The sequence below is a fragment of the Nannobrachium achirus genome, assembly GCF_963921795.1.
Source record: "Nannobrachium achirus genome assembly, chromosome: 11".
Lineage (NCBI taxonomy): Eukaryota > Metazoa > Chordata > Actinopteri > Myctophiformes > Myctophidae > Nannobrachium > Nannobrachium achirus.
Window position 1 is genome coordinate 36,520,218 of NC_137820.1, and position 27,917 is coordinate 36,548,134.

Genomic DNA, 27,917 nt, shown 5'->3' on the forward strand with positions numbered 1-27,917 from the left:
CGTTTATGTGGTGATAAGCGGTGAGGTGGGCCCGAGAAGAAAGGCCAAGCAGGACCCTAATCAGTTTGTTTCGGGCTGTTTGGAGCTTTAACTTTAAGGGATTTGGGGCATCGCGATACCATACGCACAATAAGTGCGAATAAGACTACTAGAGTCTTCAGTGTTTTGCTATTGACCAGCAGGGCGATCCTCTGCAGGAAACAAATTATTTGGTTGACTTTTTTGATTACCTTGGTTGTCATTTTTGCACTAGAAATGTTAGCCTCTAAGATGCAGCCCAGAATGATACTTTGTTTGTGAAGTTATTGACTTTGTTGAGATTATGACTAGATCCATAGAGGATGGATTCGGTTTTGCCTAGGTGTATTGACAGTTTATTGTCAGTGAGCCAGGTGAAGATTCTTCCTAATTCACAGTTGAGGATGGCCTTTTCGACCTGCAATTTGTCGCTGCCTGAGTCTAGGAGAGCAGAGTCATCCGCGAACAAAAACAGATGACAGTTACAAGCAGATGACATGTCGTTTAAATATATTAGGAACAACAGAGGCCCTATGCTATCTTGAGGAACTCTGCAGTTTACTGGGAGGGTGGGGGGGGACAGGGTTCCGTTGATCTCCACCATCTGTTCTCTCCCCATCAAGTAAAATTGCATCCATCTCACTGCTGTGCTGTCAAGGCTGATAGCTTTTAGTTTGTTAATTAGAATTGAGTGATCTACAGTGTCAAATGCCTTCTGGAGATCCAGCTTGACCATGCGCTATATTTGCCCAATTCTGCCTCACGTTTGATCAACTTATTCTCGACTTATTCTCTTCAAGATATCTAGCAACCTGTTCATAGACAATTTTTTCCATTACTTTAGAGATGGAACTAAGACTTGAAATTGGCCGGTAGTTGCCAGGTCTTGTTTACTGCCTTTTTTGTCCAGGGGGATTAATTTTGCTAATTTAAAGTCTTGAGGGATGTGACCCTGTGTGATAGATAGATTTATTATGTGGATAATGATTGGGGAAATGGAGGCGGGTGAGTCTATGAGAAATTTTGGGGGACATTTGTCGTGGCCAGCGGCTTTGTGTTGTGGTAGGGCACTCAGTTTTTTAAACACTTCATCAGTTGTCACGTGGCAAGTTTAAAGTTCTCTTTTCGTACCCCTAGTTGTTTATCGATTTTGACGTACTCTGCACCAACAGCCCAGATGGATCGTGTAGTTTTTTGACCAGCTTTGCGGCCATAGATGTGAACGACAAAACCTGACGTACAATAAACAAAACAGCACATTAACCAAATGCTACAACAAACAAAATAAAATACAGTAAACAGCTCAGACACAACACCATAGCGTAGAATAAAGCGTCAGCGTCTTTAGCTCACAGGGTTTGTATTTGTTTTCCTCGGTTTGGTCGTCAATGTAGTTGTTTTGGTGGATTTGACTAGGACGTTTGTCCGGTTTCTCAGTTTTTTAGCTTCTGTAGAGATTTGTTTGAGGTGGGCCTCAAGGTTTTAGTTGGAGCCTTTTTTGGCTTTGTATTTACACTTTCGTAACTCAGAGATTTTTTTGTCTCTGAGTTTGATTGAATCCTGGATTTCCGAATTCATCCAAGGCTCATTGCGGGCTTTAATCGTGATGGTTCTCAGAGGAGCTATGGCGTTTAGAGTTGTAAGGAATTTGGATTTAAAACCCAAACATGCTTCATCGACCTGTGAGCTCGCGAGTACAGGGGACCAGTCTATGTTCGCCAGTTTGTGATTAAAGGCTTCACTAGAGTAGGTTTTGAGGTTTCTAGCTTAGATTGTTTTTTGCCCGTTGGCTTTAGACTTATGTATTTTGCAGGTACAGTAAATCATATAATGATAGCTTAGACCGCATACATTAGTCCCACATTGTGGTTAATGTTTATGTTTTGTAATAATCATCAAAATCTAGTACAAAGTAACTAGTTACTAAAGTTTTGAAGTAATTGTTGTAGAGTAAATGTATAATATTTGCCTCTGCCATGTAATGGAGTAGAAGTAAAAGTACTGAATTGGAAATACTCCAGTAAAGTAGAAACACTGCTACATACTCCACAACATCTCCAATGCTCAGGTTACTGTGAATATGGCTAGGAGATACAGTAGTTACATTAACACTAGCACATGGTGTACGGTGTGAGTACAGTAATGCCCTCTAACCCCATTTTCACATTTATTTATAGGGTTCTGATCCAGCTGGTGGCTGTCTTTCTTATAAGGTGAAACATGTCTGAAGGCGCATATGGGGAAAAGATTTTCAAATTATTTGTGTAATAGTTATGATGATGCTATTTCTATTTTGTAGATCATATCTAAGCTGTAGCTGAAGGTGCATTACAATATCAACACAAGTAACACTCCCTATAAGGTCGAGTAGCGACCGCAGGGAGTAGGCCTAATTTTACTATTTAGACTTACCAAAAATGGCAAAAAAGAAACACGTCAACATATATACATAACATATGCATATGTAGACATGCATGGTGGGGGCGGACATTAATTGATGATAAATATTGCGTGCAGGCGAGCATAATTGCATGTAAACTTACAAGCAAAGGCTCTTCAAACCACACGTGAGGAGGAAGGATCTGTACACTTTGAGACACTCAACCAAACTGATCAGATCAACATAAGCAACACGAAACAAAACATACCGGTACAATATTATACTATAAAATATAGGCCTACTGTAGTGTTGTGAACAATTTAAGATTACAGTATATAAATATAATCGAGACCCAAAAGAGAAATTAGATGTTTGCCTGGGACCCAAACTAGTGGGGGAACAAAAGCAGATCTACAAGCACACAACACAACACATCGCTTCGAGCTGCGTTTTGAGCTTGTAGATAGGCTATTTTCACTACTTTTTTTAATGGCATTTCTTAGATGTGTTTGTTTGTTTGTTTGTTTTCAAATATAAAAAAAATATAAAACTAGATTTTTGGGGGGATTGGAAAATCTTTTGAAATATTATACAACTTTTATACTGTATGTAGGAAAAGAAAATGGTATTTTCACTCAAGTCGTGACCCAGTTATGGGTCCCAACCCAGTGTTTGGGAACCAGTCTATAGTATAGGAGTGTAGTATGTACAATCTATCCACAGTAAAAAAAAAAAAAAGGAAAAGAAAAAAAAGATGACTGCAGTTTACTCTGGCGATGAGGGGAAATCCCAGTTAGTCCATGAGTATGCCTAGTGATGTAAAGTAACTAAGTAGATGCACTTAAAGGACCAGGTCACCTCTGGGACAACCAGATCTTATTTTATTGTTGTGTGGGACACGATCAACACAATCCTGAGTTATTTTTTGTGTTCAATCTGTGTTTTTAGATATTTTAGTATTTCAGCCGATCTCAGCATGCTACAACTGGTCATATGATGCAAAATGCATCATATGACCAGTTGTAGCATGCTGAAATACTAACATATCTAAAAACACAGATTGAACACAAAAAATAATTCAGGATTGTGTTGATCGTGTCCCACACAACAATAAAATAAGATCTGGTTGTCCAAGAGGTGACCTGGTCCTTTAAGTACTGCACTCATTACTTAAGGACCATTTTGAGGTATTAGTACTTTACTTGAGTATTTCCAATTCCCAATACTTTTACTTCTACTCCACTACATCTTGGATCCAAATATTGTGCTTTTACTCCACTACAATTACAGATATAAATTATAATCTTATAAAACATAGCTTAATCACTTTGAAAATAAACGATCTACAAGCTCCCAATGCGTTGCAGTGTGACACGTTGTGAGCTTGTAGATCTGCTATTTTCAAACATTTTGTACTTTAAGTACATTTTGATGCAAACACCTTCATACTTTTACTCAAGTACATTTTGAATTCCGGACTTTTACTTACAAGAAGTTTTTCTATATTGCAGTATTGATACTTTTACGTACTCACATTCTTTAAGTAAAGAATGTGAGTACTTTTGTCCACCACTGTCCAAGGTGAGACAGACTTGAGCGTGAGCAATGAGTCATTAATCCAAGCACAGGGTAGAAAGCCTGGTGGAGGCATGTCCAGTCCAGTGGTGTCAACCTGGTCAGCTATGTTTTTGACTCCTTATCCCTACATTTATTTGCCCTTTCTTCTATTTTGAAAAACATTTCAAAATACTTCAAATAGCCGATCTACATCGACAAATTGTGAGCTTGTGCCGATCTACATCGACAAATTGTGAGCTTGTAGATTATTATTTGTAGATTATTATTTGAACTATAGGAGACCTCGAATCGCAGAGAGAGGACATATTTATTTTAAAACACAATGGATTGTTATCTCCCCTTGTTTATCAGTTGTTCTGCTTCTTCTTCTGCTTCTTTTTCTTCCTTTTCTCCTTCCTTCTGCCAGGAAATATGCTTTGCCAGCCAAATAACCAAAACTGGACCAGTCCTATGCCAAACTGAAATTGTTATGTGGGCTCATAGTCCCATAGTGTTGGCGCTACATCAGTTGTCTAAAGTCCAGAGCTTTAAACATTTATAACAAATCAGTTCTATAGCACGTGCTATCACTTTGCAACATTCACCAACATGTAGGCCTGAATGAGCAGACATGTTCAAATGCTTCGAGTTGGTGTGAGTTATGAAGTCCATCACTCTCTTGTCATATACAGTGTTTGCTCATTAACTGTCAAGACCAGTCCTAAAAATGTCCAGCCCCAACCATTGCTGCCCTATAATGTTGTTCCTTCATAATGTGCTTCACGTGACAAAGGTATCTGTTTGTCATACAGGCCAAGACTCCAGGTGTGGGTTTTGTCAAGATTCATGCTCCATGGAATGTTCTCTGTCGTGAAGCCGAGTTCATGAAGCTGAAGATGCCGACCAAAAAAGTAAGAATTACACCTATAAACCTGTTATTATGTTATCCACAACTTTCCAACATCCCATCGTGCATTGCGCAGAAGGTGTGATCTATAAGCTCACAACGGTTGCATCTGCGATGCGATGTGAGCTTGTATGTCTGCTGTTATGTTGCTATGATTTTTTCTCTTCAATGTCCCACGTTGCCATGGTTACCATAGACTTCCATGTAATTGCGCAATTGTGTAAAAAGTGCACGCCCATGCCTAGATGATGCACCACGTGTGTGCACACTGTTCACAGCTTTCAAACAAAAAGATCTGCTTGGAAATCCGTTCAGGCATTCTTGATTTATCAGCCATTATGTTTTCTTCAGATGTAAACAAACATGGCTGCCATGTTTGAAAGAATGGGTTGGTATGGGGGTTAAACATGCAATTTCGCGATCGCGATCATGCCTAATACATTTCTGGAGGTCCAAAACATTTTTTTGATTTTTTTTTTTTTTGAAAAAAAAATGTTTGAAAAAAAAAAAAACAGCCCAAACTCGGGAAACTCGGGGTTGGCACAGCGGTAGTACCTTTTCAAACTCGGGAAACTCGGGGTTGGCACCAGATGTGTTAACCGGAAGTGTCTCGCAGATAATGCTCCAGTAAATTCTCGCGGAAACAGGTGGATAGGGTTAGTTATTATCCTATTATATATTAAGGAAACCTTTGTCTGTCAGTCAGTCAGTCAGTCAGTCTGTTCCGCTTGGGTCTCGTCAGTGGATTGGGCAATTTGGCCGAACTTGCACCCTGGTATTCCCATTCCCGAAATGTAAGCTGTTAATTAGCGTTTCTGTGTAAACGCCGGAGATTTGGAGTTCGAGCGATGGGATCTGGTGTCACGGTTACGTTCTGTTGGCATGGTTACAACGGGTTGACGCTACAAACATAAAAAAAGGATTTTCATTTAGGGCCTGGCTGTGTCCACACGCTTTTTATGAGCGGGAGGGCGCTTTGGATATCATCTCCATAGCACTAGCACGTAGAATGAGCCATGCAAAGCTCAAATCCCTGTTGTTTTATTAGCACACATAGCTTAGCTCAAACATACCGTCAACATGAACTTCTCATGCTTGTGGGTGCCAACGATTCCATGTTGGTCGTAATTAGTAAATTACCGGGTTGTCACACACACCACCACACTAAGCCAACAGGATTAACCCACTGCACAAAACTATACTATAACTATACGTTATGCATACCAAGCATAAGAAAGTGTGCATATAGTTTGACTGTGCACATCGCCTGTATGGACTGGTATACTAATGATTAATAGCCAACCCTCCTTGTCTTCCCTCTCGAAATAATGTGTTTGTCTTAATCCCTTTCAACCTGCTGTCCATTTTTTGGTAGCATTATAGGTGCAACAAAATAAACAAACAAAATAGAAAAAAGCTAGAAGTATTGTTTCAAAAAAACTTAAAAGAAAGAAAAAGGGGCAAACATGTTTATTTTCAAAGATTGTCAAATATAGCGACAATATCGCATCTAAAAGCTCACAACACGTGCATGCATGTGCATGCGTGTGTGTGCGTGTATGTGTGTAGATCTGCTTTTTTCAAAATATTTTTTAGACATTTTGAAAACTTGAAATAGGATAGTACAATGAGTAATTTAACTTTTGGTACTTTAAGTACATTTTGATGCCAATACCTTTGTACTTTTACAAAGGTTCAGTCAATTTTCAATACCAGACTTTTACTTGTAATAGAGTATTTCTACCTTTCAGTATTGATACTTTTTTACTTAAATAAAACACTTAAACTTTACTTAAATTAAAACAACAACAGTATTTTTCCGGCATAGCTCAGGGGTGGAGAAACCGTAATTAGAGCACGAAGGGTTCCCGAAGGGTTCCCAGTTCGAATCCGGGCTCCCCCTGAGTTAATGTCGAAGAGTCCTTGAGCAAGACTCTGAACCCCTAATTGCTCCCGGTGAGCAGATTGGTGCCTTGCATGGTTTCCTCCGCCACCGGTGTATGAATGTGTGCGTGAATGGGTGAATGTAATGCACAATCTATGTAAAGCGCCTTGGATAAAAGCGCTATATAAATGCACCATTTACCATTTATTTTCCACCACTGCCTCCAGGTGTACCAGATGAAGCAGTCCAGCAGTGTGGTGGAGAAGATCAGCTCGCTGATCAACAAAGTCTCAGAGCCTCTCCATCCACACGTGGAGGACACGCAGCGCAAGAACTTCAAACGCCTGTCCTACACCTTCTCCAGAGAAAAACAGCACCTGTACGTACACACAATTTACATCTCCATTAGGGATGGGACGATAATCGTTATTACCGTTTAACGTGATAAAAAACGCATCACAATAATCCCGTCATTCACCTTTTATTTGCCAAGTTTCATATCTGGTACCACTTAACACATAATTGGTAAAACAGACCTGGAAATAACATAGTTGAGTACAGTCTTCTTTTCACTCTCTACCAAATCTCTAGCCGATCTACATTGTGTTGCGTCGCAGATCTGCTATTTTTTTGCAAATGTTCCGCCCCAGAATAACGAATGTTGGGAATATTTTGATTATTGTGATAATATTGTAAATCACTTTTTTTTTGGTGGCAATATTTGTGAAATGAAATGTTCATATCGACCAATTCGACCCATCCCAGCACCACGTAATCCCACAAAGTAATCCCAGTACTTAATCACGGTATAGAAACTCCTGATCAAATAATTATTCAGATCAAGGTCGGTGTTTCATCGATAGTATGATACGATTCGCTGCCGGTTATTTAACATTTTGTGGGTTTTTCTGTAGTGTGTAAAGTCCTTAATTTTTTATCACAAAAATGACTGTTTTCTTCATACGGTAGAGACCAGAACAATGCCCCCCTCCACACATATTTTGGTCCACATAAAGACAGTATTAACACGCCACACGCTCACACGCACGCACACACGCAATGAAGCATTTACGCACACACACACACGCACGCATGGACGGATGTGCGAGCGCACCCACACACACACACACGCACACACACACACACACACACACACACACACACACACACACACACACACACACACACACACACACACACACACACACACACACACACACACACACACACACACACAGAGGCTTGCCATTTTTCTGCTGAGGAACCTTGATGAAGGGCCCTCTGCTTTCGTTCCAACTTGTTTAGACTGCTGCAGCTCTCATCCTCCTCCTTCCTGTCTCCAGCTCGTCTAAAAAGCGGCAGCTCAAGTTTTAAGAGGAGTTAAAGGAATTACAAGATGACATCACCACTATTTTAAGGCTCTGCTGGCAGGCTGTCTTTGCACTAATAAAATGGTTCTGATCTAGAGTTGTCCGACTGACCACAGCGTCCCTATTCTGGGCATGTTGTTACAGGTGTAAACATTTGGCAGAAAATTAGGCCTTCATCCAACAAAAAATATCTCATCTACAAACTCTTGTTGATCGAGATTGTTTTCGGCAAAGACTTTTGGTGTAGAGGGAAAAAAGGACGGGACCAAGTATAGACCTATAGACCCCTGGGCCGGTCAATGAACTATATGGTGTTTAAGTGTTTAAAGCTGAAAGCATTGTTCGGCATGTGATTACCAGTTGTAACGTTTTAAAGTGTCTTTCCTATGAGTTTATAAGAAAACAAAGGAGACTTTCCCTATTTCTCAGTTACAAGTAGACCATTCTTTTTCTAATGTTTTAGGTCGTTTTCATGCTTTGGGTTTGCCTGTGTTTTAGGCGTCATGTTTTGTTTATTCACAGGTTTGACCTGTCCGACAAAGATAACTTCTTCGACAGTAAAACCAGGAGTTCAATAGTAAGTGCATAGTCTACTGTATGACATATACATAAACAAACACATCAAATACATCAAATAGAGCCTCAGTCACACAATTTGTGTAAAAAATCCAATTAATCACAAAGTAAACAGCTAATAGTGTGCTACAATTGAATGGCTTTAGCAATGCCACAGAATTAATTTTGTTTCTTATAAGCTGTCGATTATGTTTTTAATTGTTTGAGTTTATTAGTGGGATCTTTTCAGATGTTTTCTTAATTCATTAATTCAGTGCCTTCATTCACCAGGTTTTTGAGGTATTAAAACGGACAAAATGCACAAAGGCCAAGTACAGCATGGGTAATTCTCTCTCCCACTTTCTCCATAAATAATGACATGAATTGCAACTGCAGAGGTTTGTGGTTAAGGTGATTATAAATAGTTAACCATGTGAATCAAATAAGCATTTCTTTTTTCTTTCTCCTGTAGGTATCACCAGTCTTCTGGCTAGTGGGGTCTACATGGCTGCCTACCCTCTCCATGATGTGAGTAATGTCCTATTTTATGCTCTGTTTTATAACTGTGTTGCGCAACAAAAATGACCTACAAGTGACGCTGTCATGCGGTATGAAATGGACTACAGTGTCATAGGCAAGCTCGAAATGCCACGCAAAGCGACGTGTTGTCGAACTGGGATTGAATAATTCTTTGAACGTTTCCAAAATGTCAATGTGGTATGGATTAATTGGTAGTGATTCAACATCAATATTTATAATAATAGTATCAATACAACATGTAATGTTTGACTTCTGTTTTTACAGGGAGATGTTCATGGGGAGAATATAGAGCACAACGACAGGAAGGTAAGTTCTTTACTTATACCTTGTCCCCCCTGCCTCTTTTTTTATTAGCCTGGCATTATCCAGACTGATAATGTGGATTCAGTCACACGTTCATTAAAATCCTAAAGGATCCCAAGTAACCCTACACACAACCCTTTGCATTTGCAGTTGAGGTCAGTAGGATTCCCATATACCTGGCTGGCAGTGATGCAGCCAGTCAGTGCGGTGGTACCTCTTTGTTCGCCTGAGAAGGTAGAGGCGCTGTGCCTTTTGTCACCGGCCGTTCAGTGTTTATACAGCACATCTCATTTGAGTTCCTCAGTGGTGTGCATTCCCAGGAATTTGAACTCACTGACCCTATCCACTGCAGTGCCTTTCTGTGTGGATGGGGCTGTGCCCTCTGCCTGACCTCCTGTAGTCCACCATCCATAGTCAAGGCCTATATCGCTGTTGTGTCGTGAACTTGACCACTATGGTCCCGTTTAGACGACAGCGGTCTCTAGAGAAAACAGCTAAATAAAATATCAAGATGTGCCCCTTCCAGAGTGGAAATCTTTGATGAAGCGTCGCCTGGCGTCTCCATGTAAACCTGCAAAACGTGGGATGAGCTCATGTCGGCAAGCCATAGAAACACGCTGCATTGGTGTAAACAAGGAAGTAGAACAGGTTCTACGCATTGCGTGACTGGTCTATCTGGCAGTGTGTCAATGCCACTTAGCCACCTGACATGCGCACTACAGCGTTTTTTTAAACGCAGAATGAAAAGTGAGAAGCAACAAGACTTTCTCGTTTTCCGTTCTGATCGTTACCGCGTAATCGTGGCCTAGGTTGGAGCTGTGCGAGGCCACACAGTCGTAGATGCACAGGGATTAGAGCAGGGAGCCAGCCCTGGGAGGCTCCAGTGCTGAGGGTCAGGGCCGAAGAGGTTTTGGATAGATAGATCCTCATCCTCACCATGTGTCTGCATTCTGACAGAAAGGCTGGGGTTGAACCCTAGGTTCCTCCTGACTGTTGGTTTCAAGTCTGGTAACGAGAAGGCTCGCCCCAACACACACTCGCCACCAGCGGTTCTTGTATTCTTGTGTTTGTTTTACTGAGGTTACGGTTAGGTATATGGTTAATAGGTTTATATGCATATAGTTTTACCGAGGATAGGTTTAGGAATAGGGTTAGGTTTAGGTTTTACTGAGGTTACGTTTAGGAATAACTAAGGTTAGGTTTAGGCATAGTTTTACTGAGTTTATGTTTGTGAATACCTGGTGGCGACCCTTTCGAGGTTGCACGGATTTGACCCGGGACTAGCGCTGTCGTATTCTTAAAGGATTACGTCACCATCTTCATATAATAGGTCCTCACTAATGTTCATAATAAAATTGCAAAAAAAATATCTACTCGGTCCAAGTCTCTTAGGAGAGCTGTGGGAAGGGTTAGAAATCCATAGTCTTGTGACATCGTCAATGGGGAATCCAAGTTAATAGAAAATGCAGGCTTTCTATTCCTGAAAAGTTGTAATGTTAAAGTGGAAGCTATTGTTCTGGTGATAATAAAAATCTAAAATATTTTTTCAAAAATATTGTTTAAAAGAAATCTGTCAAACGATGTTTTTGCAATTTTATTATGGACATTAGTGAGGACCTATTATATGAAGATAGGTTGAAAAGTGTCAAAGTCCTCCTTTAAGTCTGAGCTGGATGATGGTGATGGAACGCTAAGCTGTTAGTCTTTGAATGGCATCTTGTCTTTCTCCAGGTGGGAGAGGGCAGTGTGTAGCATTGTGGCTATGGCATCATCTATGGATCTGTTTTGTCGGTAGGCGAATTGGCTACAATCATTCAGCTCATATATGGATCCGCATAGGAATTTATTTTTAGTTTTAATTTTTGGGGGGGAATTAGCTATGAGGCAAGGTTTCAGAACACAAACAGACTTCACAATAGTTGTTGTTGTTGTTTGCCTTCCCCAGCTCTTGTATGAGGAGTGGGCAAGCTACAGTGTCTTCTACAAATACCAACCCATTGGCCTTGTACGGTAAGGATGATTATTCTTTGAACGCTTCACCTTCAATAATGCCCACTTTATTATTTTGAGAATTTGAGCATCAGTGGTGAAAAATAACTTGCCTGAGTTTTTCGTCCAGAATAAAAAATTTACTTGAGTAAAAGTACAAAAGTATTGGAATCAAAATGTACTAATTGTGCAGAAAGTCCCATTTCACAAGTTCAAAGTTTATAAAGAATTTTCAAATGGCCAAAATTGATATGGGGCTGAAGTGGCTAATGTATGTTTTGTAATAATAATCAAAATCTACAAAGTAACTAGTGACTAAAGTTGTCAAATAACTGTAGTGGAGTAAAAGTACAATATTTGCCTGTGAGATGTAGTGGAGTAGACGTGGCCGTATTTAGAAGCTCTGTTGTTTCAGCGCAACCTAACAGTCGCTTCTGGTCCTTAGGGCATCTTACTTGTGTAAGTAGTAAGGATGAGAGCACAGCATTACAGTAGATGTCATCAACACCATGATGTTGAAATGAGGGCACTGTCTGGCTCGTCCACGGACTGTTGAACCGAGAAGCAGGTTACTGTGTTTGTTGGAGTGCAGTCTCATACAGCCCAGACAGTCTCCATGATAGTGTGCTGGAACATTACAGTCTCTCTCTCTCTCTCTCTCTCTCTCTCTCTCTCTCTCTCTCTCTCTCTCGTTTCATGTTTATTTAACAATAATGTAACTGCAGCCGAGGACAACTTGCCCAAACCAATTTCGCCCACTCCCTCCTTACACTTTGTGTAAACCTTCGCCCTGATTTATATATAGTCTCCTCTTTCATTTTGTTATTGTGTTCTCCTCCTCCAGGAAGTATTTCGGGGAGAAGATTGGCCTGTACTTCGCCTGGCTGGGTCTGTACACGCAGATGCTTATCCCCGCCTCCGTGGTGGGGGTCATTGTGTTCCTGTACGGGTGTGCTACTGTCGATGACAACATCCCAAGGTACACGCACGCACGCACGCTCGCACGCACGCACGCACGCACGCACGCACACACACACACACACACACACACACACACACACACACACACACACACACACACACACACACACCCTGGATGAAAAAGGATTCCACTCCAAGGTTTCCACTTTGTCTTCAGAACACTCAGAACACTCCCAGAGTCAAATCCTCAGTATCCTTTTTCTGTTCCGTCTCTCTTAGTGCCATTGTCACTTGCACCGCACTTGAGGGCCAGTTTGTCTCCCTCTCAACAGCCACCTTCCCTGTTGTCACAATAGTGTGTGTGTGTGTGTGTGTGTGTGTGTGTGTGTGTGTGTGTGTGTGTGTGTGTGTGTGTGTGTGTGTGTGTGTGTGTGTGTGTGTGTGTGTGTGTGTGTGTGTGTGTGTGTGTGTGTGTGTGTGTGTGTGTGTGTGTGAAGGATGCATGGATGGACCTCCATGTGTTGCTGGCTGTGTCTTCCAAATCTAGTTTTGATTTGGATGGAGTAATCACGCTGTGCGTCATTGATCACTCAAGTGCATGGAACAAAACTGTAGACAGGCAGCATTTCTTATGAATTATCAGTTTCAAGTTGGAACATCGGTTGCTGACTCGAGCAAATTCAGGATGGGCATCAGAAACTCAGTTTGTTTGTTCCCTGGATCACTGTACATGTGGTAGAGCACTTGCATCATAACTTTGTTTGGTATCTTTGCTAAACTGTAAATGTAACTTGAGCTCTTCCCTCTGCCCTAATGTACTCACACAGCATCATGAATAGAGTCGTCTAGTGCCTATTTTGAATGTATTGGCATGTTGTCTATGCCTCAGCGCATTGTGAGAAAACCAGTTGTGTGAGAAAGTAATAGTTTGAACTTGTGTGGAGCCTTTCATCGATACACAGAAACACGGAAAGGTTAATCCACTCTATAACCTTAGCTTGGATTTCATCCAGCAGCTGTCCAGAGATTCCACTCTGCCCTTCAAACAGAAGCAGGGTCTCAGAGATGGGTCCCTTTGCAGGCGTTAGATACAATAACACATCAGGAATTGACACTTGTTCTTGCTTGTACGTGCATGTAAGTGTGCACATTCCGGGGAGAGATATTATTACAGTAGGTCGGTCCGTGGATGTGTTTTATCAATGATGTAATCCGCCAAACAAGCGAGAGGCTCAGCTGACACCCCACGAGGGGCCAACCTTACTCAAGCCTGCTTCTGTTGGTGTGACTTTTCAATGCCAACATTTTTATTGAGTCAACATGGTCCGCATTGTTGATTTATTTTTATTTTTATTTTGGCGGGGGGTGGGGGTGATAATAGCTGAATAGCTGCCGTGTGACACTTCTCACCCGGGGAATACATTAAATGCCTTGCTTTTGAAATGTCTCCGCAAGGCCGAAGGCGTGGCCGAGACTACTGTATGTTTTCTCCCTGTCTGTCCGTCGGTCCATGTGTCCAGGGGCGTCACAAGGGGGGGAAAAGTGGGACTGAGTTACTAGGGCCCAAGATGGAGGGGGCCCTAATTATTGTACTTTAGCTATTGAAAAATAACAGATATACAAGCTTGTAGATCTGCTATTTTTGAAAAGTTGTGAAAATGTGTGCAAATCTTTGAATATATGTATTTTTTAAGCTAACATTTATAACTCAAATTTTGCTTCTGGGGATCCCTGGAACTAAATACAGTGCCGCGCTGTGAGCTTGTATATATGCTATTTTTTGATAGTTAAAGCACAAAATAATGTGTAGACTAATAATGCGTTCATGGGGGGCCCGCAGTGAATTCTTGTACCCAGGGCCCAGAATTTGGTGCGACACCCCTGCGTGTGTCTGTGTACAGCTAATCTCTGATCTACATGAAACTGTGCACAGTTCTGCTCCCTGGAGCAGAACCTCTGCTCTGCCTCAGATTTTTGCAAAACATATTTTTATTTTACTCCTACAGATTTTGTCCAAACATCACGCAAATCGGTACACATTTTCTCTATGTGATCAAGACAGATCTGTCAGATTTTTCATATTCCATCCTGATTGGCTATGATTGACTCCACATTTTGCAGGAGTGGTCCGTTTGGAACAAAATGCTTCAAATCATGATTGCCGTGAAACTTCACATTGGCCTGATATAGCGCCACCAGGAGGCCGATATTTGCACACACAAAAAAAGATTGACTTCTACTCCCTGGCCTGGCGGAGACCTGTGCTCAGAGAAGCTGAGAAGCTGATTCTGTTTGATTTGATTTTTACTTTGTTTTGACTTCATGTTTTCAAAAATATCAAACATAGTCTATCTACAATCTCAAATGGGTATGGTCTTTAAAATACTCAGAGGATCAGTGCCCAGAAACCTGTCAAACTTCTCTAGAGTGAGTGATTTCCATGGATATAACACAGAGATCATATGACCTTGTTCCCCCAAAATTTGTCTCAAACATGGGAGGAAAGGCATTCTACCGCTGCCACCACAACGTGGAAAGACTCCCAAACTCAAAACTAACCTAAAAGAATTGCTGTCCTCAAATGTATTTGGTTCAGCACAATAACCCTGGTGGAATTAACAACAGGGCTGAGAGGCAGTAAGAGGCAGAGGAGAGGGGGAAAACACATGAAAGAAAGCACATGAGGGCAGCAGACATACTGTAGAGGAGGTGTACATAAATAGAGGAAGAAATGGAATGTGAGAAGAAGATAGTGGGCAAGAAGGAGCGAGACAATGAACAAATACAGGAGAAAGGGAGAAAAAAGAGGAATGCTTGACGAATGGGCTGTGACATTTATAGTCCTGTTCTACTTCCTCTGGTCTGGTTCTCATCATCCGCAGGATATTATGACACACGCGCGTCGCACACACACACGCACGCACAGTCGCACACATACAAACACAAGCAAGTACGCACGTGTCACACAGACACATTAGACACATGCACACGCGCACAACCAGCAGTATGATAGTCTGTAACACAACCCAGAACTCCTGTGTGACACCTTCTTAATCGTCACGTCCTTTTCAGCATTGGCAAGGTATTATATTGGTCATTTCTGCCAAGAATTGGATCATTTTTAGACAGACTTTATCAACCTGAATACCAGCCTGCATCAGATATCGCTGCGGAAACCTCTTATCTACATATTTAAACTTTTTGTGTTTTTTTAGGGCATTACTCCTTGTAAATTAATGCCCTACTTCATCACTACTACAACGTCACACAAAAGTAGCAGCTATACAAGCTCTAAACACGGCCCGAAGTGACACATTTTGAGCTTGTAAATCTGCTACCTTTGCTGTTTTTGAATTTGTAATATGAAAAGTTACAGTTTTAGACTACTACTGTATGAGGTTTACACCTGCATTTACAGAGTGAGAAGGGGAAATTAAACTTATAGAGAGGGAAACTTAAATGTATTATTATTTTTATATTTTGTGAGGCCTTTTTTGGTAGTATACAGTGGAGATAGACAGGAAACGGGGTGAGAGAGACGGGGCATGACACACAGCTCACAATGGTTCAGGTTTCTTTCTCCCGCCTATGGGATGAACCAGAGGTGAGCTTTTCCACGAGAACCGAGTTGGTTTCCGAACCGTGAAAGTTGGTTCCGAACGGGAACCACAAAGTCCTTGGTTCCTTTGGTTCAATCTGGTTCATTCTGGTGGAAACGCAAGCCGGTTCGCGGCCGGTTCGCAAGAACGAACCACGGTTCCAAGAAAGTTGACCGGCACTGGTTCTTGAACCAAGGTTCTCTTGGTGGAAAAGGCCCCTATGTGTCGTGACGCCACCATCAGTTTTAGTTCTTCTCCAAATTGAACACTCACAATAGTGTGTGTGTGTGTGTGTGTGTGTGTGTGTGTGTGTGTGTGTGTGTGTGTGTGTGTGTGTGTGTGTGTGTGTGTGTGTGTGTGTGTGTGTGTGTGTGTGTGTGTGTGTGTGTGTGTGTGTGCGTGTGTGCGCGCGCGTGTGCGTGCGTGTGTGCCTGTCTGTGTGCGTGTGCACGTGCTCATCTTTTCCAGCATGGAGATATGTCACCCGAAGAACAACATCTCGATGTGCCCTCTGTGTGACCGAGCGTGCAGCTACTGGAAGCTGAGCACGGCCTGTGGCACGGCCAGGGCCAGCCATCTGTTTGATAACCCTGCCACCGTGTTCTTCTCTATATTCATGGCTCTGTGGGGTGAGAGAACTAAATCACACAGACACTATATCAGGCAAACACACACAGGAGTGTCGCACCAAATTCTGGGCCCTGCATGGGTACTTTAACTTTTGAAAAATAACATATATACAAGCATATATACAAGCTCCCAGCGTGGCACCGAGTGCCGCGCTGCGAGCTTGTAGATCTACTATTTGAATATTTCAAATCCTTTTAAGGTTTTTTTGAGAAACGTATGTTTCCATGTCAGTGGTGCTCAAACGTTTTCATGTATTTGGCCACGGACCCCATCTCAAAATATTTAGTTCCAGGGACCCCCCAGAAGCTAAATTTGAGTTAACATTTTAGCTTGAAAAATACATATATTCAAAGATTTGCGCACATTTTCACTACTTTTCAAAAATAGCAGATCTACAAGCTCGCAGCAGCTTGTATATCTGCTATTTTTCAATAGCTAAAGTATAAAATAATTAGGGCCCCTCCACCTTGGGCCCTAGTAACTCAGTCCCACTTTTCCCTCCCTTGTGACGCCCCTGAACACACACAGGTGCACACAGTATCCGGAACGCTCGCCGCAAAACGAACGCTCGCCCCCATTTTCCCTGCAGACCAGTCGCCCCCAGTGGTTCTTGTTTTCTTCTATTTGTGTCACTGAGGTTATGTTTAGGAATAAGGTTCGGTTTAGGCATAGTTTTACTGAGGTTACGTTTAGGAATAAGGTTAGGTTTAAGCATAGTTTTAAGAGGTTATGGTTAGGAATAAGGTTAGGTTTAGGCAGAGGTTACGTTTAGGAATACCTGGTGGGGACCGTTCCGAGGTCGCTGGATTTGACCTGGGGCAAGCATGTTTTGGGGCGAGTGTTCTTGTATTTGTGCACACATACTTTCTAGGCAGAGGAACACAAAAATGACGTCTGCCCAGGCAAACGTAAACATTTTTAAGGCATTAAAACCGTCTTCTTGCACAACCTACAGTGTTTCTTTTTATTTTTTTACATGTAATGTCACCTTACATAAATGTATATCTTTCTTTGTCGTACAGCCGCCATGTTTATGGAGCACTGGAAGAGGCGACAGATGAGGCTTAACTATGAGTGGGACCTGACTGGTTTTGAAGATGAGGAGGTGTGTGCTGGCTAACATATGTTCCTTATCATACAGTACATATCTAAAGCCTGATATACTGTGTCGTACAGAGTCGGTGCGCCAAAAATAGCTGATCTTCCATTTGCGGCACACGGCTATAAATCAAGCATTTAACACATTCACCATATGAGTGTTAGGGAGCAGATCACAGCATTCCATTCTAGACAGTATATTATATACCAGTATGTGCAGAGAGAGAGAGATCAATGGCAATAATAGTTGAGTTAAAAGCGTAGATCAGTGCTTTTAGGATCGACGGCAACCAAAACTTGAAAACTAAAAAAATAACAAAGAAGAGGGTGTAAAATCAAAATACTTTGATCATGTCTACAACATTTTACGCTCTCTCCTCCGTTGTTTTTTTTTAATAAAAATCACTGGCTATTTGGACACTTGTCTCACAATGGGGGGAGATCTATTCACAGCTGATAAAAGATCATTAATGTAATCAAATCTCATCAGGAGTATCATATCAGAGGATGTCTGTCAGACAATACTGATATTTCCTTTTAGTGCAAAATGGTAATAATCTCTTGCAGGGAATGCAGGGAATAGACTTGATCTTGGTACTAGACTTGGTACTAAATGTGTTAACAGTGGCAGAATTCTAAATGTTTGTCTATGGTTGCCGAATGTTTGCCTATCTATGACATGCTCAGATTAGGGATGCTAGGGTAAATTCAAGTAGACCTATATGAATTTATCAGCATACAGCTTGATAGCACTGTATGTTCAGCGTTTCAATGTGACTCATCACTGCTTAAAGCTGTGTTTATAATGAAAGTTAATACACAGTAGCAATGACATTTCTTTGTTGCATCAGGATACCCTGGAACAAGTGAAGAATGACCTGGGTGTGTTCAGTAATGATTCTTTTCCTTTTATCTCTTTCTTTGTCTCTCTATCTCCAACCCTCACCGTGTTTTTAACAGGAGGCTCTCAAGGTTTGGACCATTACATGTTTGCTATAATCACTCACAACTCTGAAATTTCACCACAGCTTTGTCTGTTGCTCTGGCACTGCTCCTCTACCCACATGTTCTGTGTCTCACACTCATATAACTTTGTTTTTGGTCTGACAAAGAGCTTATACCGGTAGGTTTATTTTTATTTTTATTTTAGCCACTTGAACCCTAACTTCCCTATTTTGGGGCAAAGATCCTATCTACAAGCTCACAATGTGTGACTTTAGCCCCTTAGATACTAGCCTCTGGCCCAACACCACACCACTCCACACCGCCCACTTGTGCCAGGTTTTCCACTACAAGGACCTGGGTAGAGTGGTGTGAAAGTGGTACTAAACGTGGTAATAAAAAGTATCCAATCAAGAGTAGGTCTGAGCTTGGCCGAACAGGGCCAAACACTTCATAATGACTGATCACTCACTGACTTTTCATTTAGACCACCAGGATATAGTTGTAATACATGATAGTAGATTATATTGTGTTCTAATCACTGTTATAATCTATTATACAGTGTATTATAATTATCATAGTACCCACCCAAGATAGAGGAGTTTAGTCTTGGCCAGGAGGAGGATATGGGCAGTGATTTGGCCTCCACTACCATCCTAGATCCTAGACTGACGTCTAGGATCGATGGTCACCACCTGAAGACATCAACTCTTCCTGCAAGGCTACATTAACCAAACGTGAATGAAGGAGCAGATCATTCTAATCAAGAGTGGAAAATGTGGTGTGCTCAAATTGAACCAGTGTTGCCATGTTTACTTATTATAAGTGACTCAGGGCTTGGTTTTCTTTGAAATTTAACTTGTAAATATTGGCAGTTGCGGGTTGCGGTTTCTTGGGTCTTGTTTCCAAATTGTAGAAGCTTATTTGGACTTGCTTCCTAATGTGGTTTAAAAAGGTGGTTCTCAAACATTTTCATGTGAAGGACACCCAAATTAGGTAATATTTGGCCATTGACCCCCATCTGAAAATGTTTTATAGCAGGGACCCCATACGAGCGCACATCTACAAGCTCACAACGCGTCGCATTGCAACACGTTGTGGGCTTGTAGATCTGCTATTTTCAAATGCGGCCTATAGTCGGTTCTTTTGGTCTTGTTTTCATAGACATGGTTGCTTATCTCTCTCGCAGAATCTGGCAACACTGAATCTATACATACCGTATACCACAGTGGCCACATCCACTGCTCACATTTCATGTGCAGCTCATGCATACCTGACCTTCTGACCCGCTGTGTCACAACACATCTGGAAGCCAGAGATACAGTGGTAATGGGCTAATTTAAAATGAATGATCTCATGTCTAAGAACATTCACGATGTTGCCTTAAACAGCAAGAGGGTCATTATCTGATGTTCTCTGCTCTACGGTTTCCATTCCCCAGCAACAGTGGTGTAAAGTAACAAAGTGCAATTTTGAGGTATTTTTTTACTTTACTGGGGTATTTCCAATTTCCAGTACTTTTACTTTTACTACACTACATCTCATGCAGAGGCAAACTTTAGTTAATGGTTACTTTGTAGATTTAGATTATTATTACAAAACATGCATTGCACTTCAGCTCTATATTGAAAATAGCTGATCTGCAAGCTCACAATGTGTTGCGATGAGCTTGTGGATCTGCTGAAAACTTGTGAAATGGGACATTCTGCATTATTAGTACTTTCTACTTTTGGTACTTTCAAGTACATTTTGACACCAATACTTTTACTCAAGTACATTTTGAAGTCCAGACTTGAGTAAAAGAGTATTTCTACTTCTCAGTATTGATACTTAAGTAAAACCTTCTGTATCTGTATTTCTTTCATTGGCGCTCACTTTGGCCTTCCACTCGCAAAGTCCACTTTTCAGACACTGAAACATAGATTGGAAGCTATATTTCTGGATCTTATGTGAAATATACTTGTGGTGCACATGTATAGTTCTGGTGATTGTCTTAACAAAAACTCCATGTTCAATTTGTGTTTTAGCAATGAACAATCATGTCTTTATCACAAAGAGTCCATGCACTGCAGCAGTCTATGTTCGCTTTTTCCCTCTTTTCTTTTCTTTTTTATATAATGAAAAATGTTTTTCCAACAATTTTCAATATGGATTCCATATGCTGCAGATGTACATGTACTATTTTAGGACTGTGTGTGAATTAATAATTGTGACAGGGTCTAATATATGCCAAGTGGGTAAAGATGATGTCTGTCTGTCTGTCTGTCTGTCTGTCTGTCTGTCTGTCTGTCTGTCTGTCTGTCTGTCTGTCTGTCTGTCTGTTTGTCTTGTTTTGTCTGTCTATGGTAAATCATTGTGTTACAAGATAAAACTATTACATTTCCAGATAAATGCTAATATGCTGTTCATTTTTTCCATGGACACGGTGCTTCACCCTTCCACCCACCCCTTCCCCAGCATTCTGTTACATTATTATCACATGCATGTCTATGTCTGTGCTCTGTATTCACACTATTCACATTTCACTACTTACTGTCTCTCCAATTAACCACTCTTGTATCACAACAACAGTGTAGGCCTATTACATTTCATGTCCCATTGCCCCATCCCCATTATTACAGTATGCTGTCAAACTATAAACTAAAAATATATAATTTTGAAGTAGTTTAAGTTTGAAATCTGCCCCAAGGGCATGTTGCAGGCTCACTCGCTCTTCTCCTGAAGCGCTGTCAAAAAAGTTACGGTAAACTTGGTTGGAAAAGTCATTATTTTCATGTTACGTTGCCATTGAGTTATAAGTGGGGGTTAGTGTGGGGGGGGGAGTCATTTTGGGGGTGATGTATTCCTTTGATAGTTTGGAGTTTACCGTATGTATTCTTTGCATAAATATATAACTTTTTCCTGTGATGTCTGTATGAGATACAGTCTGAGACTGCATTGAATGGAAACACATTTTGTTCAATTCATGATGTTTTCTTTCTCTATTTCTCTTTTTGTTTTCCCCGACCCATCCACCTTCACCACAGGACCACCACAGGGCGGAGTATGAGTTCCGGGTCATGCAGAAGTTGCTGAAGAAAGAACACAAAGACAAGCAGAAGGTAGGACTACTAATGTCTACTTGATAAAAAAATTTAAGTTCTAGAGTTGTCTAGGAGTGTCCTTCTGTCTTCCAGAGTGACACCTTTCAATGCTGTTGTATCAGCCCTGTGCCTCATACTGTACCACCTCTCCATTCCACGATTGTTGTTATTTAGTGCACTGACAATACTTTAAGTACGACTACTGGTTGGATCCAATACTACTGTAGTATCTGTGCACCCGTATAATTTGAGTGTGGGTATGGGCTAGAGAAACATTCATATTTCTTTTTTCCTTTCCTTTACTGTATGCACTACAGTAATGAATCAAATGTATACATTTGATTCATGTATACAGTACATAATTTGATTCATTATGTACTGTATACATAATGAATCAAATGGAAAAGGAACTCTGGTATTTCTCCTAGACTACTAAATCTGTTCAAAATCTGTATTTTTATTTGCTTCTGCTCCCTGTTTCTTTAGTATCTGTCCATTATACTGTTTGTTGCTGTTGTTGTGTGTGAATATCGATGTGTGGTCTGGTCTTTCTGTGCGTGTATGATGTCCTTTTCGTGTGTTAGAAGCCCAAAGATCAGGTTGAGGATCGTCCTAACAAATGGAAGCAGACAGTGCAGAGTGCCATGGCGGGGTTACGACTGGTAGACTGAGCTTCCTCTATCCTTTTTCTGCCGTCCAGGAGCTTTCATCATAACTAACTCCACTTCGCCTTCATCTCCATCCTTAAAATGTATTTATACTCCATCACACGACGGTGTTGCTTGCCGTCGAAAAATGGACACTCCGTGCTGACAATATAATGTGTTGCCGTGTTGAAAATGTGTCGCATTGCAACACATTTATCAGGCAGTCAGTTCTTATTACTAGATTTAAAAGTCAGTTCTTATTAGCTTGAAGAGACAATTATGGCTTGAAGTTGTCAGTTGTTATTGTCAGTAGAGTCAGTTCTTATTGTTCTCTAGCTTGAAGAGACAGTTGTTGTTGTTATAAGAGACAGTTTTTTTTACCTTGAAGAGTCAGATCTTCTTGTTAGCTTAGAGTAGTGGCGAAAAAAATAACTTCTGGGCTTAGAGTCAGTTCTTCTTGTTAGCCTGAAGCAGGGACGTGCTGGGCCCCTGATTCAGCCCGGGAAAAAGAGTTGGACAGGCCCTCATTGCGCGCTATAGAGAGAGATCTCTCTCTATAGCGCTGCTGCTACTCAAAGATTTGTGACAAAGTGACAAGCCAGTGGGCCAATTACATGAGTTATATTTTGTCGTTGTCGGGTGGAAACCATGTCCAAAACCGTTTGTTTTATATTTATCATTTAAAAAATGATTTAAACTAACGCCTCGCACCGCGAGGCGTTGTGTGCTTGTAGATCTGCTGTTTTTACTACTTTTGTGTGACGGCCTTGTATGATGAAGCAGGGCTTTGCTTTGTGAAAAAATTTACAAATTTGAAACTTGGAGATACGAGGTTTCTGCCCGACAGTGATGATTTACTTTGTTGGCCGACAATTTTATTTTATTTTTTTTCCTAATGGCCGGCCTGGACCGGCCGGGAATGAACCGGCCGTTCGGGAGTTGTCCCGCTTTTCCCAATGGCCAGCACGTCCCTGGCCTGAAGAGTCAGTTTTTACTAGACCTTACCCGTTCGAAGATATGTGCTCCAAAATATGTGCAGAGTGTGGGTTGTGGGGAAAGTTACTGTGGTGCGTGCGTGAGAATATGTGGGCGCATCATAATGTAAGGAGCAGCTCATGGAGGAGTGTATATTTATGATGCAAATAATTTAACAGCAAATTTAGGTGAATAGAAGTATGAATGCGCTTGCTCCACATAGTTTTTTCATACCCGTTGGAAGATGACTAGATGAGACACATATCAAACGCACCTGGTAAAAGCGAGAGAGAGAGAGAGAGAGAGAGAGAGAGAGAGAGAGAGAGAGAGAGAGAGAGAGAGAGAGAGAGAGAGAGAGAGAGAATGCACATTCCTAACTGTGAGAGAGAGAGGTGTGTGTGTGTGGGGCTACAGATCCCATGGCCTGGAGGAACGGACCGTAACCATGACAACAGGCAAAGAAAACGCTAATAAACAGCTTTAATTTGGGAGAAATGAAATTCGGGCTCCGTCAGCGTTGGTATAATGCTAATGGCCAATACCATGTGAACTTTGGGATCAGTTGCTGAAGCGAGTGAATAGATAAACGTAGATAAGCGTGAGCGTTAGAGCGTTAGAGCGTGAGTGAGTTTGGAAAATTATATGTTTGATTGTTAGCCTGAAGAGTCTGTTCTTGTCGGCCTGAGGAGTCAGTTATTTTTGTTACCTTATTGTCGGCAAGTAACACCATCATCCTATGGAGTATAAATAAAGGCTATATTTTCATTGTCATCTTTCCCCTCCTTCTCTTGCTTCTCTTACTCCTCCTGCTCTCTTCATTCTCTTACTAGATTATTATCCTCTTTTTCTCTCATTCCTTCTCATACCATTCCTTGCTTTTGTGCCATGCTCACTGGGTTTCATTCATCAATATGTCCATAACTACTCGTTTATTTTAATAGCCAAACGTGTCAGTAGTAGTTCACCTAACAGGAAAATACATTTGAATTCGTGAAGATTTTTATTTGTATTCAATTTTTTTCTCGCATTCCTGAGCCAATAATTTGATGACTGTCCAGTCATCAAATTATTGGCTTAGGAACGGGACAAAAACAACATTTGTAGTTGATAGAAAATACACATTATTATTTTTTATTTTATTTTGCACAACTGCAAGATAGACTTCGGTACTCTGCCCAAGAAGAAGAATCCTCAATATCATATGTCAACATCCTGTCAACAACAAGAATCTATTAGAGAGAACTCACTGGTAGCAAATGTGATCTGGATACAGTGCACACTTTGTGAAAACCGTCACCAGTTCCAGGCCGTGATATGGAAACACGGTAACCAGGGTAACGGGAGACGATCGGCGGTCGCTTCAAAAGAATTTCAGTTCTCTGATTGACTGCCCTCTCTGCACCTCCATAGAGTTACAGTATATCTCTACGACAGGGTTGTCAGAGTCGCACCCTAGGGTGCCGTGACGCAAGTCCAGGGGAGCCACTTTGATAATAATTGGAATTTATCAGTTTAACTCTAAGACCCTTCATCTCCGTCTTTATGGGTTGCCTGCCATGATTTTCGTACCTTTTAACTCATTTGCTGCCACGACCCTTGTTTCACAAGATTTTCCCGTTGGTCCAGGCTGCCGCACCAGAGTTTCTAGAGTTTAGATTAATTCGATTCGATTCGAAAAACAATCCAAAATCGGATCATCGATCCAAGGTTCCTAAGTGCCCGAAAAATAATGCTTCCGGTTTGGACCGGAAACAGGAACCGGATCTCCGTTGTTTGGCCAGAACAACCCATTTCTCTGTTTCCTCTTCCTGCTTCCGTTTACTTCCTATGTAAACACTGCTACTGTAGCTAACATTGCTGCTAACACAGGAACGGTAGCTTGGATTAAGATGCTGTCTTTTGTAATCGCGAATGGACGACGACGTGAACGCGGATCGCGCACGATCTGTGCACCATCGTGCACGATGGACACGCACGCACCCATGTTAACTGTACTTGGTGCGTCCTTCTTCGATCTACACCAAAATCCCTATTTTTGTTGAATCCCCTGAATAGAGATGCTGGGGTTCAAGAGGTTCAACGCCAAGTAAACATTTATTTTCGGTCTGTCCTATAGAAATAGATATTCTCCTTGTGACATATCTTAGGGGGAAAGATGTACATATTTACATGGAATTCAGGGGTAACGTGGATGAAAAGGTTATTTACAGGGGTGGCCTGAGACAAAAACATTTAAATAATACAAAATAAACGTTTGAGAACTGCTCTACGATCAGCTCCTTGCAACAACAAGATTCACTTTCTGTGTGGTCAAGCGCCAACATTCCTTTTTAAATCGGGCTCTCTACTGATATTGTATATGCCTGTACATCAGATGATGTGAGGAGTGTACTTATGTCATTGACAGCTGGCATCTAAGCTATCACTTTCTATCTAGGCCTACTACTGTAGAGCTGATACCTGACTCTTTCATTCATTTTAACTGTGTTTGTTTTCTAGTTGCCTGTCTACTTTGAGCAGCTACTCACTTACTCACGTATAAGCGAATATAGCTAAATAAATAGATACTGACGTCGGTCTGTCATTCCCTTCCCTGTGGAAAGCATCCAAGCATCCTAAACATACCCCAAGCTCACAAGCTGTGAGCTTTTACTTGACCATAACACACAATATGTTATGGTCAAGTAAAACACTGTTTACCTCTGTTTCACATACATCTACAGGAAAAAAAAATTAAATAAATCACACCTGCGAAGTGAGCGGTGCCATTTATGAGTTAATGTCATCAAACATCCCGAAAGCCAATCACATCCTCAGACATCCAAAACTGTTACTTTCAGGATTCATGAGAAGTAGCAGATCTACAAGCTCAAGCTTGCGGATCTGCTACTTTTGATACTTTTGTGTGATGCTGTGGAATGATCACAGTGTGTCCTGCAAAGCTTGGCCAATAGGACCCTGAGTGTACAAAAAACTTTGAGCCATGTTGTGCCAAGATGTAGGCCATATCTAGGCCAGATGTAGGCCACACTTCAGTTTACTTACTGTAAGCCCCGTACATTTTTAAAACGTTTATCTCATTGGTTTTTGACCGGACAAAGGCAGATGTTGGAGCTTTAGCTCCTGTTCCCAAGAGCACCGCTCAAAAATACTTCAAGCTTAAAGTAATATGAGCCTCTGGATCTATATGTTTCTTGGATGTGCATATGGAATACGTTTTATGACTATTTAGGTATTACAAAACATTGAAATTACAAATGTGTCACTTGATGAATGAAACCCATTCAATTAACATGTAAAACAATTGAATTTCATCCTGCTGATTGCGGTCTGGTAGATGCATGGACTGGACATGTACTCCAGATGTGATGTATATTGTTAATGTTGTATTACATGTTTGCACACCACGGCATGCACTGACAGAAGGGTTGGGGTCCATTGTCAGGTGACCGTCTAATATATAATCATGTCTGTTCCGGATAACTGTGGTCAGATTGATAGCCTTCTTGCAGATTAAAGGGGTTACATGGGGAGCATGACAATTCAATATCTGGGTGGTTTGATTTATGCGTGGTGTAGCCTATTTAATTTATGTTTGAATGCTTTAAACTATCTGGCTACTGGAGAGAGATTAGTCCCCAATGAGAAAGCATGATGTTGTGATTGCCACTAAATGTACGAGTATTCTAAATGTATGAGTCTTATCTAGTATTATTTAGTTTTGTCTATTTATCTCTATTTGTTTGCATGCGTGTCCGTGGCTAATCATGTAAATGGATAACACCGATCAGTGTCATATTTGTCATAATACTATAGACAAAAGTAGTAATATCTAGTTTTGTCTGGTTATCTCTGCCAGGCTGAAGGCGGAGGTTATGTTTTCATCCCTTTGTGTGTGTTTGTTTGTTTGTTTTTTGCATGTGTGTCCGTGGCTAATCGTGCAAATTAACTGCTAGCCTACAAGATACCACCGATCAGTGTCATATTTCATGTGCACGCTGCCGGCACGCCTAGGAACTAAATTCCCAAATATTCTTCTCAAATCGTTCAACGATAACAATGTTATTTTTGTGAATTCATAATCTCAGACTCACCGTCCCTCCAGGCTACGGGATACGTGTCCGCAAGGCTATGGAGCGAAAATAGCCAATCGGGCGCAAGCTGTCCGTCCGGTCTATGGGATCTACTGCTAGTGAGACAGAGCGTGCGTAATCCGACACCACTGTTTTACAATGCATCAGAGAGAAAGAGACGGGGCAGGGGGCACAGATAGAGAAGACACGCGCATGCGTGCAAGCAGTGTTAATTTTGACTGACCATTTTGATTTAGTTTTAGTCATCTGAAAGTTTTTCTTTTTTGTCAATTTTTTGTCGACTAAATAAGCTATCATAAGATTTTAGTCGACTAAATCTGCAGTTGATTTTGTCGCCAAAACTGTGTTTCTGCAGGCCTTGATGCCGCCGTAATGGACGATTTTACACTTGGTTGCATGCTGAAAATAGCCAATCTACAAGCTT

At 41.3% G+C, this 27,917-nt stretch overlaps 1 protein-coding gene across 1 annotated transcript in view; it reads left to right on the top strand.

Moving 5' to 3' along the window:
• The window catches only part of ano1b (anoctamin 1, calcium activated chloride channel b), a gene marked incomplete at its 3' end in the record, with an annotated part of 66,102 nt that overhangs the window by 21,652 nt on the left and 16,533 nt on the right, over positions 1-27,917 (top strand). Inside the window, exons 4-15 of the mRNA XM_080737047.1 lie at positions 4,768-4,866; positions 6,975-7,126; positions 8,640-8,694; positions 8,964-9,015; positions 9,145-9,200; positions 9,477-9,518; positions 11,461-11,525; positions 12,349-12,483; positions 16,493-16,653; positions 17,677-17,759; positions 21,721-21,795; positions 22,362-22,439. Of these exons, the coding sequence (XP_080593173.1) occupies positions 4,768-4,866; positions 6,975-7,126; positions 8,640-8,694; positions 8,964-9,015; positions 9,145-9,200; positions 9,477-9,518; positions 11,461-11,525; positions 12,349-12,483; positions 16,493-16,653; positions 17,677-17,759; positions 21,721-21,795; positions 22,362-22,439 (1,053 nt within the window). The remainder of the gene's footprint in view (positions 1-4,767; positions 4,867-6,974; positions 7,127-8,639; positions 8,695-8,963; positions 9,016-9,144; positions 9,201-9,476; positions 9,519-11,460; positions 11,526-12,348; positions 12,484-16,492; positions 16,654-17,676; positions 17,760-21,720; positions 21,796-22,361; positions 22,440-27,917) is intronic.